Genomic DNA, 15,167 nt, shown 5'->3' with positions numbered 1-15,167 from the left:
AAGGGGCTGGTAGTTTAAGCAGATACATCAACAGATCCCAACTCCCTAGCACAGGTTCAACTATCCAAGAATTAGATATAAAGTAAAAAAAAAGCTGTAAATAACTTCATAAATAATTAGTTAAGCTATTAAATAATTCCTTGCCTAAATTAATGATACTGCCAATATATTCCTTATAGAATACGTCTGTGTATGTAACTATGGACAATTTAATCAGGGGCAATAATTAACCTTAATTAGCAGTATTTTGTAGCTAGTGGAATGCTGCTGGCTTTCTTCCAATCAGCTTCTGCCTCTGGTCATCTGTATGGGGTATGCGTGATCCGATGTCACATCCTTCTTCATCTTTGGTGATCTTCCTATTCAAACTCTTTGGCGATCTTCCTCAATCCATCTTGGAATCTGCACTTCTTCATCAATCAAAACTGCCTAAATCCCTTTTAGTTTCTCAACTAAGTTTTTCAGCTTCTTCTGGATCTCTCCAATCACAGCTCCAAAGCAGCTCTTTTTTACTGTCCTATTTTCAACTATTTTCAATATTTTTTGTAACTGCCAGTTCTCCTAATGTGGGGAAGTGTGTGTGTGCTTGTGTGTGAAAAGTTTATTATTTCACTCTATATTTTTATGTAGCATATACTATATTTTAAGTAAATTCTCAAGAAATGAAAGAAACTGGGCATTCACTGCCAAAATGAAAGGGGAAAGAATCTAATTGCTTCCTCTCTTAAATATGTTCTTCATACTTTTCAAATTAGATTTTAAGTAGTTCTCCAGAAAACACATACAAACAGCAGTGCTTTCAACCTAATATTCTGTTCTTGAAGTAACGAACCAGAAACAGATGGGAATCCTTGTGAAAGACAAGTCTGCATGCTTTTCTACACATTTTCAAGAGCAACCAATATTGATATATGTTTTCTCTTTTCAGGGAATTAATATATATCAATATATCTTTAACAATAATAGTCTCACTTCTAGTTGAACTTCCAGCACCTTTGGAAGTGAGGACCGTGAGCTTTGTGGTCCCGTTCCAAGCTCTCCCTGTCAGGGGCTTCATTCAAAGCCATAGCTACCCTGGAGGGGTGGTGAAGCAAAGGGGGACCGCCTTGCAGGTTGAGGGGAGCCGCATCTCCCCTTCCTGACTCAGAAAATCCAAAGACTAGTAGCAGGGGCAGTCAAAATGACTGTCATGAAGCCAGGGAACATACAGAAACCATAAGTTTGTGCAGGAGGAGAGAAACAGTGAATGATGTGTTATCTGGGTGAGAAAAGATTTATTGCTGAAGCTTGACCCCCCCAAAAAAAAAAAATTAAGGGGAATACATTTTAGAATGATCTGTTACAGTGGCATGTAATTATTGTGAAAAACCATATTGGAAATTTAAAAAGTAAGTATTTGTTTAAAAAGAAAATTAACCTGGAAATTGAATCCTCAAAACAAAAGATATGATATTAAGAAGGCATATTAAGATGCTGGAACCATAACCCCACCTTTTCTTCAAATAATTTGCTTTAAGTATTGGATTTATAAGTTAAAACAAACAAGATAAGTAAATTGGATTTGTCAAAATAAAAGCAGAGAGGCAGCCGAGTGAAGCAGAGTGCCATCTGCTGATGAAAGTGATTTTTTACAACTTGGGAGTAAACATTGAAATAAATGAAAATAACTATTGAACTATACATATTTATCCTTTAACCATTGGAGACTGGAATATTAAATAATATTTTGCATTTGGAGACCCCTGAATATTATTGGATATATAAAAACGACTTGAGGAGTGGAGGATCTTTGAAGTAACTAACTGATTTGATTGAATATTGATGAGATATCAAAACTTGACTTGGAGGCTTGGTTTCTGAACTAACGATTGTGGAGATTTAAACAGAATGGAGTCAATGATTCAAAGCATTAAAGAACTTATACTGGAACGACCCAAGTACATAGTGGAAATATTTGATTGTATAGTTAGAAGATGGGAAAATTGTATACAAGAGACAAGGAGGAAAGACCAGGACAGGAAGGAAAGAATGGAATTAACAGTTGGAATAGAAGGGGAATTAGAATTGAGAAACCAGCAAAAAGAAGATAATAATGACGAGACGCTTTTAAAATGAACTAAAACAGGAGGAAAACACTTTAAAAGATTTAAAAAAGAAATGGGAGGAACAGGAAGAGGCTTGGGGGGGAAAGATAGGATTTAGAACAGAAAGCTTTCAAATTAAACAGTGGGAAAGGGCAGGGCAAGGAGAAAAAATTAAATTATGGATTCAGACTATAAACCTTGAAGTAGATGGAATAAAAGACTTAAGAGAAAAATATGGGAGACAAGTAAAAAAAAAAGGTAGAATTAAAGAATTGGATGTGGACAAGAGATAATGGCTAAGGGGAGAAAAAGAGTTATAGATACGTTATGATTATATTTTAATAATTGTATTAATATTAGAATGATATAGTCTGGATAATTAGTTGGTATGTAATATAATAAATATTAGGATAAATATTTTACTATATGTAACTATGGAAAAATTATAAATGAGAATTTACTATTAATTGGAAATGAGAAGATATAGCTATGCGTAATAATAGTAGAATTATATGCAACAAGAAAATTAGAGTTTGAATGAGAAAATTAGAAAAAAGATAGAATAGGAATATGTTGAATGCTTTAAATGATTGTAATTGATGTTAGAATTCACTACTGAGATATTAAATAATGGAAGAAAGAAAGGAACTTTAATATAGAGAGAGGGGAAGAGTTAAATAATGGTAATATGAATAATAAAACAGATTATCATGTCTTTGAATATAATAATGTGAAGGGGGAAATGTTAAAGAAAGTTTAGACTGGAAGGGTGGTAAAGCAATGTATTAATAATATGGAATAAGGAAAATGGAATGTAATAATTATGAATATGTTTATTTGTATTGAATTGTATGATACTCAGATATCACACCATTCACATAATGATATGTATAAACTATACAAAAATAAAAAACTTGATTTAAAAAAAAAACAACAATAATAGTCTTATCTTACCTCCTCCTGTTTAGTACCACATAAATATAAAAAACATTCGCTCTGGGATGAGAGGATAATATTGTTGATGGAGAGGATAGTATTGTTAAATTATTTATGTGCATTTGTTGTAATCAGGTTAAATTTTATTAGATGTTCAGAGATCAAGCTGCAGAAGAGTCTGATATTTATATGCTAACATGTGGGTGAAGCAAGGGAGATTAGGACAAATGAATTATATAGGTTGTTGCTTCAGAATCTGCTCAGTGTTGTTTTGGCTTCTTTCTCCCAGGTCCCAAGTGCAGCTAGACCTAGCTTCGGTATCCTCCATCCAAGTTGTGGGAGTTGTGGAGCCTCTCATACAAAATGCTGAGATCCTCTTTCCAGGAGGTAACTCTAATTCTTTTTTCTCAGGGCAGATTGGACATTTCCACAAAGCTTGTAAGCAGACACATGTAGTGTGTCCAGTTGAAAAGGACAGCTTAAGGAGACCAGAAAATGGAATTAATAAATGATTCTGTGAATTCGTTAGTCACTATGAAAAAGAAATCTCTGTGTGCCTTATGCAATAACTATGCATTGCAATTAATCATTCATGTACTATGTGTCTTTGTCATGCAAGTTTCAGTAGCAAGATTTTTGTTATCCAGGGTTAGAATAAGAGTTGCAAAGTGTGTGTGTGTGTGTGTGTGTATTTGTGTATGTGTAGGGGCTCTTAACTTGTGTTTCTTTGGAGCACAGAAAATATATAATTTATATTAATGATCTTTAGTATTTAAAAACAAGGTACTGTATAAAGGTGGCTACCAAATGGTTTTAAAAATACTTCATACTTTTAAAGATATAGTGGTAAAAACTGAGTATATATGAACCATTCTTGGGGAGAACTCATGTCAGTGGCAGATGCAGAAGCTGCATATGGATGATTTAATCAAGTATGATTTATATGCAGTTACCAATACTTCTGAAAGGAATGTCCAAGGCACTTCATTAAATTATGCATTGAATGCCATTATGGTATTCCAGACAAATGTATTACCTTCCTCTAGTGCTAAACCAGAGGTGGGTTTCAGCAGGTTCTGACCAGTTCTGGAGATGAGTAGTTCGGAGAACCAGTAGTAAAAATTCTGACCGACCCCGCCCCCATCTATTCTCTGCCTCCCAAGTCCCAGCTGATTGGGAGGAAATGGAGATTTTACAGTATCCTTCCCTTGCCATGCCCACCAAGCCACGCCCACCAAGCTATGCCACACCCACCAAGCCACACCCACAGAACTGGTAGTAAAAAAATTTGAAACCCACCACTGGGCTAACCCTAAACCTCGATCCTAGATGGGAGGTGCTTTCTTAATCAAAAAGTAGATAAATGAACAGATAGTGTCTTTTAGCAATTTAAACACCTAGGTTGTGGAATTAGCTTTTAAAGGCTTTAGAGGGAAGAGTCATAGGCTTCTGACTCTTAGTCGGGCTGTCCCTTCTTGATTGTGCATGAATTGACTATTCTTTATTAAAGCACTGATAAATCTTATGAAACAGAGAGGTGGAAGGAATCAACGATGAACCTTCTGCTGCTAGAGAGAACTGCAGCACATTGTAATAGATTTTAGACACTCAGACTGTCTCATTCATTGTTTTTCTTTCTTTTCTTAAGATATTGACTTCAATGTCTCCAGCCTGTTCACTCCTCCATTAGACATCAAACATGAAAACATCCCCACAACAGAAGAACCTACAGCAGTGTTTCTACCTTTGGAATCTAATACCCCTATGCCTGAAGAAAGGTATACATAGACAAATATAACCCTAAGCTGTGCTTTTAGTTTTAGTTTTACAAAGAATGCTGAGAATGAAAAGGCCATGAAAGTATTCACCTTAATTAGCATAAATATACATATAGAGCATGTGGTCACAGTTACTCTAATACTGGGGTCTCCAACCTTAGCAACTTCAAGACTTGTGGACTTCAACTGTCGGAGTTCCTCGGCCAGATTTGCTGGCTGAGGAATTCTGGGAGTTGAAGTCCACGAGTCTTAAAGCTACCAAGGTTGGAGACCCCTGCTCTAATATGGATTGAATACATTGTATTTTTTTGTTATATCAGTTCCTCAAAAAATTGTAGCGATACATTTCAATTACACAATCTTCTGTTCTCCACTTTTTATTCAGATACAATTCTTCTTTTTGGTGATGTGATGTGCCCATTTACCTATCACAACAGGTTACTGTTGCGTTGTTTATTTACTACACTGGTTTCAAAGAGACAGGGTACCCATCTAACCCTGGCTTAATAAAACATTTATAAAAATAATAAAGGAGGAATCAAATAAATAATCACTATACCTACAATAACATGTATATGTAAGCCAATAAATTGTCTTACAGCTTAACATAATGATCTGGTTTATATCCTACTCTAAGACAATGCCTGGGTTTCTAATAAAGACTACCTAACCAATCACAAGCTACTCTATCTTACTTTAGTCTACTCTGGTATGTGCTGCTGTGCAGCAGCCATATTGTTGATGCTTACAGTAAAAAAAACTCCAGAGAAGAAGACTTTCCCCAACCATCGTTATGAGATAGGATATAATTTAAAGCATTTTAACCTGACCTTGTAATACCAATAATCAGTAGCATATAAAAAGCAGCACTAATGATCCCTTCCTCAAGTTTACATTAAAAATAATCCCAAACAGAAACAGATAAGCGAAAGAGAAAGAGAAAAGGAGAACACACAATTTGGGAATCAGTTTTTAAAACTTATTCTTCTTTGGGATGCACAAAGCAACCTTCACCTGTTCTTCACTAGTCGGTGAACGGTGTAAAAACTTCACTTTAATCTTCCAGAAATGCAGGTCAGCCACCATTTTAGTGGTTTGTGGTTGATATCAAAGGATTACGAATGGAAATATTTCTGGGATTTCTCTGTATACTAATTGTTTTTGGAAGCCTACAAATGGGAATTTATAAGATTTTTCCACATTGGCAGGAAAAATGCTGAGGTTATTCCAGAAACATTGTCCTCAAAAGTGACGCAGTCATCTACTGAAACAACAATCTGCCCACCTACCTCTGTTTCTGCTGATGAGACTTCACGAAAAAGTAAGTTTCATAGAACTACCATTGTAATCATTTTACCTCTCTGATTGACGCCAGCTGCCAATGTTCCCACATCATTGAAGAACTCTTCAAATGGGATTGTAAGCAAGATACTTGCATTAAGTACAAGAGAGACAGTGGTACTATTTTGTATTCTGAAAACATAGCTTGTAGCTTGGGAGATTCAAAAGGTTTTAGTTGTGCAATCAGCGTTCCTCTGAATTTTACAGAGACCTGTTGATAACATCTTATAGTGATACTTTTCGTACTTCTTATATTTTTTTAACAAAAGAAAAATCAGCTAAATAAGGAGTAATGGATATATTATTTTATATATATTATAGCACAATATATTTTGACTGACGGAATTGGAAGCTGTCTGGAAATATGCAATGCCATACTACCAGGGGTGAAATGCTAACGGTTCACTCCAGTTCAATCGAACCGGTAGTGATAAAAACTACCGGCTCAGGTGAACCAGTAGTTAAAAAAAAGCTACCAGTTTGGGCGAACCAGTAATTTAAAAAAGCTACCAGTTTGATTGAAGCGGTAGTTTAAAAAGTTTTTTAAAAGTTACTGGTTCCTCTGAACAGGTATTTCTGATGATCAGCTGTGCTGCACAGTTTAGCTTTGCTAGAAAGCAGGAAATCCTGCTTTCTAGCGAAGCTAAATCACGGGGCACAGCTGATCCCTCCCCTCGCTGTTCTACTTACCTTCCCAAGCCTCTTTTTTACATGTATTGTGCATGTGCACACAGCATGCGCTTGGTGCACACTGCGCTTGCCCATGCAGCACATGTTTGGTGCACATGTTTGCACATGGTGCACAGCACGCATGCGTGGCCAGCAAACCAGTAGCAAACTGGTTCAGATTTCACCACTGCATACTACCTGTTTTATTCTATTTACCTCCCTACCATTCTGCTATTCTTTTGTTTTACTGTCCTGTTCAGAAAATCCATAGCATAATCAAGGTTGACTGACTAGTGCATAGCTTTGTATGTACTTTGAAATGATAAGACTAGATAAAATAGAGGGAAACATATGTAGTAAATTCATACTGCAGTTTGATAATAGTTTTTTGTTTTTTTTTTACATTTATATCCCGCCCTTCTCCGAAGACTCAGGGCGGCTTACAGTGTATAAGGCAATAGTCTCATTCTATTTGTATATTTACAAAGTCAACCTTATAAAGGATGGAAGGCTGAGTCAACCTCAATAGTGGATATAATCTGGTATAATCTGTTTAAAATAGTTAGATTTCAGATTTCATTTTACTCTACAATTCTGGTATCATTAGGAACCACCTTAGGAACCAGTTAAGCACATATATAAATATAAATAATACATATGAAAAGTCAGTACTTTTAGAAATAATTTTCAGTTTTGAAAAAACAGATACAAAGAAAATAAATAATAATTAAGAGACTTTTATATCAACTGTGACAGCATTTTTCTGGATTTCTGCAGAACTTAGTCACAGGAGTTAGAATAAAAAAATGTCTAAAATATTGGATTTTATTTCTCTTTCTTTCATTCCCCTTTACAGCAAAGCGAGTGGCTCCACCCCGACCTACCATGCCTCCACCCCAGCCTCAAATCATGCCACCTGTTCACCGTCACATGCCGCCTCATCCTCCTCCAGAGTCTTCCTCCATCCCTAAAGCTTTGCCTCGAAGAACAGTAGGGGGACCAGCAAGAGCTCCAGTTGTGCCACCACCACTTCCTCCCCAGCCTGCCAGACGGCAGAGTCACAAAGCTCCGCCATCACCCAGGCCTCCTTCAGAAGCTACGAACAATAAGGCAGCTGCAGCTGAAGAGGATTCTGCTAATGTCTGCAGTAGAGAAACACCCAAAGATCCCATCCATGTGAAGAAAGAAGCCAATGAAGGAAAGAACAGCTCTCCATCTGCTGCTGCTCAGAAAGTAGAAACTCTGGAGAACGTCTGAGAAGAATTTCACTGGCTTTGCTTTTGCCTATCCAATTTGTTGCAATTCTTTTCTGCCTGGTATTTTGTTAAGTTGTTCCCCAAATGCATCGAGGTGCAAGGGTCATCTCCCTTGGGACCCTTATGTATGGTCATCTATTTAAATCAAACAATTCCCCCCCCCAAAGAAAAGAATAAATAAAAAATCCCCCTTCCTATTTACAAACATTAAAGCTTCTGTTAGTATAGGCTGTCCTTCATGCAATATTTCAATCCTGTACATAAGCAGAAATGATACAACACACTTCACATTCCTACTATTCTATTGTCAATCTATAACGCGCAAAATAGCTTTTCATTAACAGTGCTCTGCTTTTTTATTATTTTTAACAAGACATTTGTGGAAGCTTCTGAATAAATGTTAAAGAAGAGAGACTGTTGTCTTTTCTTTACTGCAGTTATAACATACATCTTGTATTAATCCTATCTATGAGAATTATACTTACCCTTTCAAAAAGTGGTTAGTTATTTTGCTGGGTAACATTTTATCTATAACTCAACTTTAAGAATGTATCTAGTTCATCTAAATGATCCAAACAGTCCATACAGACAAAAGGCAAATCAAAGAAACTGTGTATCAGTTTTGCCTGTATCAAAGATAAATACAGCTCTTGTTTTATTGAGATAAAAGGTGTTTTGTAACATTATAAAGTCTAATAAATACACTGCCGATGAATACTCCTTTATCAATTATCAGTTTTAGAATACTGCTTCAGGAAAAACAAATGAGAGGAATGGGCAAATAAAATAAAATTGCAATTGAAAGACACTTTTCCCCATAAAATCAAAAGTGTAGGCAATATGAAACTTTTGGTAAATAAATACACTGTAATAGACAAGAAAGGGCATAATAAAAATTATGGGTCCTACATGACACACAGACAAAAAAAACTGAACAAATGCAGCAAGGCAGGAGTGTCAAACTCCCATCACGTGACATATTGCAACTTTTTCCCCCTTCCCAAAACCAGACGTGGCCAGAGCATGACACATCTGGCCTGTGAGTTTGACAGCCCTGCAGCAAGGCATTCATGCTGACACAGTACAAAAGTGGCCCATCAGAAGCAGCTGAAGAGTTCAAATCCCTAGCCTTTCCTAGAGAGCCACATTTTTTTTGTATGTTTTTGCATGGCTAGAATGTGCTTTCAAGAATGTGCTTTATTTCCCAACCTTGTACCTCTGCCAGGCACAAAAAACCAGGTCCACAAACAAAGGTCCAATTCAACAGCTCTATTTCTAAACAGCCTATGCACAGAAATCATCTCAACTAATGGTGAGCACTTGCTTGGAGTTAAATAAAGCTCCACGGAATTCAAGGGAATTTGGACTTAATCCATTTGTGACCAAGTTAAGACTCTAGGCTGATTCCACCCCCTTTTCCTACATGCTGTGGCCTTGTTTTTATTCTTTTCACAGAGGGAAAAGTAGGAAAACAAGAAGTGACAGCAGTATCTCAGGCAATTCTCTTAATTTCCAAAGCATCTATCTGGCATTTATCCTCAACCAGCTTCCTGAAAAGAGTTTACCAATAGGGGTTTTTCTTAAGGTAGCAAGAATAGCTTCCAGGAGAAAAAAAAAAGTAAATTAGTATTTTGGATGACTTGAACAGGTGTACTATTTTAATAAAGAGCCGTGGTGGTGCAGCGGTTAGAATGTAATATTGCAAGGTCCATTCTATTCCGACTGTTTGATCCTGATCAGCTCAAGGTTGACTCAGCCTTCCATCCTTCCAAGGTCTGTAACATGAGGGCCCAGATTGTTGGGGGGGGGAGGGAGATGCTGACTCTGTAAACCGTGAAACGGTATATAAGTCTAAGTGCTATTGCTCTTTTGTTCAGCCTAGGAGTCATATACATGAGACCGGCACTATTTAAATCAGATGATGATGATAATGATGAAAATAGATGAGATAGACAGAGATAGAGATATGATAGAGGTAGGTCTATCTAAGTAGGTAGGTCTAGGATATCATTTTCACAGTCTCTAACGTGAGTTTTTGAAACGCTCCTTTGTAAGAAGAGCCCGTCGAGCTTTTATCCTTCCCTCTAACAGGTTTACAACACGTGCCACTTTATTTTGACCCGCCTCTTCCTTCTTTTCTTCCACCAATAGGATAAAGCTAGAGGGGCGGAGGAACGCTACCTTACCTTTCCCGCTGCTCAGTTAGCAAGGAAGACGAGCGCCCCCTGGCGGGTCTTGCTCAGAACGCCTTCTTTGCATTCTTTTTTTTCTTCCCACCCCTCCCCCCTCTTGTACACCGCTTCTCACGCAGCCCGCCCCGCTTTCATCAACTCGGGCGAACCCTCCTGTCTTCCTCTTTTAATTGCCTTCATCGCGCCAGCAACTCGCGATTGGACGGCGGACCCCACACACACACACACACACACACCTCTCTCTCCGACCTCCCCCTCCCCGTGTCGTTCTAAGCGGGTCGAGCCCCCGGCTCTTCAGGCCTCTGATTGGTACCGTTTCCTAAGCCCGTCAAAGGAACGGCGCGCTTCCGATTGGCTGCGTCTCCGCGAGGAGGACGGGAGGGGGTCGTGGGAGGAGGGGGGCCGAGTGCGGTTCCAGCATGGCGAGCTGCAGGCGGTTGAGCGGCGCTTGTCTGCGCGAAGTGCTGGGCGAGGCGCAGGGGCTGCTCTTCGACTGCGACGGGGTTCTGTGGACCGGCGAGCGGGCGGTTCCCGGGGCGCCGGAGCTGCTGGACCGCCTGAGCCAGAACGGGAAGACCACCCTGTTCGTGTCCAACAACAGCCGCCGCTCCGTGGCCGAGCTGGAGCGCCGCTTCTCCCGCCTCGGCTTCCGCGGCGTCCGCGGCGAGCAGGTGTTCAGCTCCGCTCTCTGCTCCGCTCTCTACCTCCGCCAGCGCCTTCTGGGCGGGGAAGCCGGAGCCGGAGACTCCCCCGCCTCGACCCCGGGCCGGGTCTTCGTGCTGGGCGGGGAAGGGCTGCGCGGGGAGCTGCGCGACGCTGGGCTCCGCCTGACCGGAGAAGAAGGGGACGGCGACGAAGAGCCTCCGGGCCAGGAGGCCCTCCCGGTGCGCGCTGTCGTCGTCGGCTACGACGACCAGTTCACCTTCGCTAAGCTCTCGGAGGCCTGCGCCTATTTGCGCGACCCGCGGTGCCTGCTGGTAGCCACCGATCCAGACCCCTGGCACCCGCTTAGCAGTGGGCAGCGCACCCCGGGTGAGTGAGGGCGGCGGGCCGGAGGCAGCCAAGCTCTGGAGCCCCCTTGCCAGCTCCGGGTGGGCGTCGAGGCCCAGTTGCGTCGGCCGGCCCTGCGCCTGTTAGCACTGTACAGCAGAGGACACGGGCCGGCCTTAATCCTGCATTTACATAAATTTAAGAAAAAGGGTAGAGAGAGAAAACGAACAACCATCCAAAAGGTTCATACATCTGGGTAGGCTTAAGGCTGAGGAATGGATTTTCACTCGTTATATCATCTATTCTGGTCTTTGATATCTTGTTTTCTGTACAGTTTAATAAATGCCCCCATAATGAGATTCAAACAGACGGCATAAAGTATAGAGGTTCACACCATAATTTACTTGAACCCTGAGGCACTGAGCAAAGCTTTGACCAGATAAAGGTGGTGTGAACTGAAGGAATGTTCTCAAAGTCAAATTGTGCCTTTTCCTAAAATGCTGAAGACTTTAGCACTTTTTTCATATTTTACAAGCAATCGTTGGAAGAAAACACTTGATGTACTAGCACTTCCAGTGATCAAATAACCTTATGGAGGTTCTTGTGTGCTGCTAAGATATGAGCCTGGCACAGTTTCTATATTCAGGGTTATTGTTATTTTGATAGACCCTTTTGCATGGTTGTTAACTAACAATTCCAATAAGATGACTTTCAGTAAAGTGACTTGCAAGTAGAAAGTAAATGTCTATTAGTCAGCTGCTGGACAGTTCTTCAAATAAGATGAGTCAGCATCTGTCTCATTGCAAGCAACCCCTTTTAGAGCTTTATGAGTTTTAAGTTGTTTTTGTGGAATTTAGAAATATCCCTGCACTGAATGAGACATTCTGCATGATTGGCATTTGGCAAGAGAATTGGGAAAAAAAAATCTCAATCTCTATTGATAAAGATATATCTATGAAACTTCATACATCATAGTCTCGCCCTCATAAAATGATTATTTGTTCCCCACTATTTAAAAAACTTTACTCTAAAGTTGACTAGTTGATCTTACTATTAGCAATACTACTTGAAGTGTATACTGTATATATATATGGTAATAAATACTTATATTATACGGAGTAATAAAATGTATCCATATCTAATTCAAGTGTATCTGTTTCTGAACAACTGGGAAGCTTGTATTAATAAGTCCTTGGAATCCACTCCAAGATTTTTCCAACTGGGATCCCAACTGAGTTGATAGAATTTCTTGGATTATAATGTTACTTGCTGTAAAATCTTTAGAATCATGTGAATCTGTTTCACATAAATAGTAAAATTAAATACAAACTTTCCATTTAAGTGAAAATTAAATTTACTTTGTCTTGCTAGTTTGAACCCAAAATGACCCCTTTCACTCATTCTTTATTGGATTAATTAATTTGGATTACCTAAATTTGTCAGGCAGTGCCTGGATTGCTGCTGCTAACGGAGGTCAATCTTTTGATTGGGGGTTGTTTTGTCTCTTCTCTTTCAGGGACAGGGAGTCTCACTGCTGCAGTTGAAACAGCCTCTGGTCGCAAAGCAACAGTCATTGGAAAACCAAACACATACATGTTTGAATGCATTGTCGAGCGCTTTGGTGTAGATCCATCCCGTATGCTTATGGTGGGTGATCGGCTGGAGACGGATATACTGTTTGGCAAGAACTGTGGCCTTGATACTGTCTTGACCCTGACAGGTGTCTCTCATTTAGAGGAGGCACAAGCTTACATGGCCAGTGACAGCCCTTCGGCTAAGGACCTGGTGCCTCACTACTATGTGGACAGCATTGCAGACTTGATACCAGGCCTGGATGAATGAGGGGAGAAGTTGGTGGGTAACAGTCCTGTTTCCATTCCAGACTGCCAACCTTTCCTCCTCCTGTCTCCCCTCTTGAATCTGGGCTCATCACATTCCAGTGTTTCTTCAAGAATGAAGAGAGTGAGACTAATTCCCCTCTCATTCTTTAAGCTTAATCGGTTTTATTTTAGACACAGTAGGGGAGCAGGAAATCTAATGTGGAAAAAAAAATAGGTTGTTTACAGGCCAAACTAGTATTTATTACTATTTTTCATCACAGTAACTATTTATTTAAGTTATTGTTTTATTGTAGCCAATAGCGGTCTTCCTACTGTTGGCCTTTGCTTTACTTTGAAGCATAATGATGTGCTTGATGTGCTTTTATAGTGTGTCCCCAGGCTTAAATATAATCACTGCCATTCCATGCCCGTTTTGGAGTTCTTCTCCAAGAACCTATGCTGTGAAAAGGAAACATCAGGTACATATTCAGAAAATATGACCCTGAACCTCCACAAAATGGTCCTTTGGGTTTATTCCTGTGGATGTTTATGTAGTTGAAGTTCATTCAAACAATTTAGCTGATCCAGGAGTCGTAAGAACTAAGAGCATTTTTTAATTTGAAGCTAAATACAGGAGCCATTCTAATAGAATCAAGTAAATTCCTCCACAGGATTTGTCCCAGAGTGCTTTGTTTTGTGCAGGAAAGAAAATGACAACTGTCAAAAGAACTCAATATCCAGAGTATATATTAATGAATTTAAATTTTAATATCCTTTTTCTGTCTTGAATCTTAACAAGTTTCTTTAATCTATCCAATTTCATTTTGGTATATGGAATTGCTACTGCTGCATCGAACTAAGTTGCATACAATAATTTTTGTGCCACAGTGTTCTACACTGACTCACTATATCTTGGTAATTGTCCTGTGGTCACAGCCACCAGATAGTCTTGCCTAAGCAAAACCAAGAACTTGGTATTTTTTTCCTCCCCACCCCCAAATTGGGCAAACTGATAAATTTCATCACTAAATATTTTAGCTCCTGTCTGTGCCTGATACAATACACCACTGTTCTAGAGGAGGGGTGAATGTGTGTTCTCCCCCTGCCCTGCCATGGTGTGCTTGACTTGTGGGATAATGTTGGCATTGCCAGTGGTGTCTGTGTACCACAGTATCCCCAAATCAGTCCTTGCTATTCTTCTAATGGTTTATTATGTATTTATTAGTGTGTTTGTATAAATTATGCTGATCAATTGTGCCAAAGTGGTATGTTGCCTCTGGGCCTACTCACTAACTGTACCTCCATGATGTTGTGCGTTTTCTGACACTTGCTGTCGTTCTGCATATAATAAATTGCAGGCACCAGATGGAATTGGATTGTATTTATTTAACTACTTTGTGAGATTGCTCTATGATAATTTCTAATTTCATAATTTCTTTTCATTAGGAATGTGCAGAAATCATTGATAGGGGAACAGAATGTTCCAGAGAACTCCAGAATGTTCCATTTCTCTTACGATTGTGTTGAACCTTCTTCTGGACCATGTCTTTCTCAGATAGTTTGTCAATTTTCAGAAGTAAATTCACCAAGCCAGAAGAGGTTTAGTGTATTTTAAGAATGATCTTTTATTACAGTCATTGACCCACAAACATAACAACACATTCTATAAACAGTAAAAAAAATTAAGGTGATCCATACATTCACAATAGTTTATTAATCTTCACCAATTTTTTTTAAATAGAGAAAGGACAATTTGGAGATGAGTACTTTTAAAGTGTTCCCCAAAATGTTAATACTTTAAAAAACTATTAAGTAAACGCTAAAAAAAAGGATTTTAATACTTTAGGTTCTATTCCTTCTCATGCTTTGTAAAAAGCTTTTTATCAGGAAGAAATTTGGCATAAGTCACAAACAGAACACTCTAGCATTCTTAGGAATGTTCTTTTCATTTATTGACAGGTATTATATATTATTTTTATCTTAGCCACAAATCCTGTTAGATAGAGTACAGGACAAGGGAAACAACAATGGATTAATAGTCCTCACACAAGCCCAGGATGATTTTTGTTAAATTATTAATACCTCTATTGTCTTTTTTTTT

At 39.1% G+C, this 15,167-nt stretch overlaps 1 protein-coding gene across 1 annotated transcript in view; it reads left to right on the top strand.

Annotated features, from left to right (window-relative positions):
* Positions 1-14,432, top strand: part of SH3BP1 (SH3 domain binding protein 1) — a 60,817-nt gene extending 46,385 nt beyond the window's left edge. Inside the window, exons 15-21 of the mRNA XM_058191670.1 lie at positions 3,310-3,407; positions 4,669-4,798; positions 6,007-6,119; positions 7,665-8,059; positions 8,138-8,189; positions 10,581-11,288; positions 12,763-14,432. Coding sequence (XP_058047653.1) covers positions 3,310-3,407; positions 4,669-4,798; positions 6,007-6,119; positions 7,665-8,059; positions 8,138-8,189; positions 10,581-11,288; positions 12,763-13,088 — 1,822 coding nt within the window. The 3' untranslated portion in view covers positions 13,089-14,432. The remainder of the gene's footprint in view (positions 1-3,309; positions 3,408-4,668; positions 4,799-6,006; positions 6,120-7,664; positions 8,060-8,137; positions 8,190-10,580; positions 11,289-12,762) is intronic.
* The last annotated feature ends 735 nt before the right edge of the window (positions 14,433-15,167 follow it).

The sequence above is a fragment of the Ahaetulla prasina genome, chromosome 7 (assembly GCF_028640845.1).
Source record: "Ahaetulla prasina isolate Xishuangbanna chromosome 7, ASM2864084v1, whole genome shotgun sequence".
In the NCBI taxonomy this organism is placed as follows: domain Eukaryota; kingdom Metazoa; phylum Chordata; class Lepidosauria; order Squamata; family Colubridae; genus Ahaetulla; species Ahaetulla prasina.
Note: the sequence above shows the minus strand (reverse complement) of the source record. Positions and strands in the feature narration are given on the sequence as shown.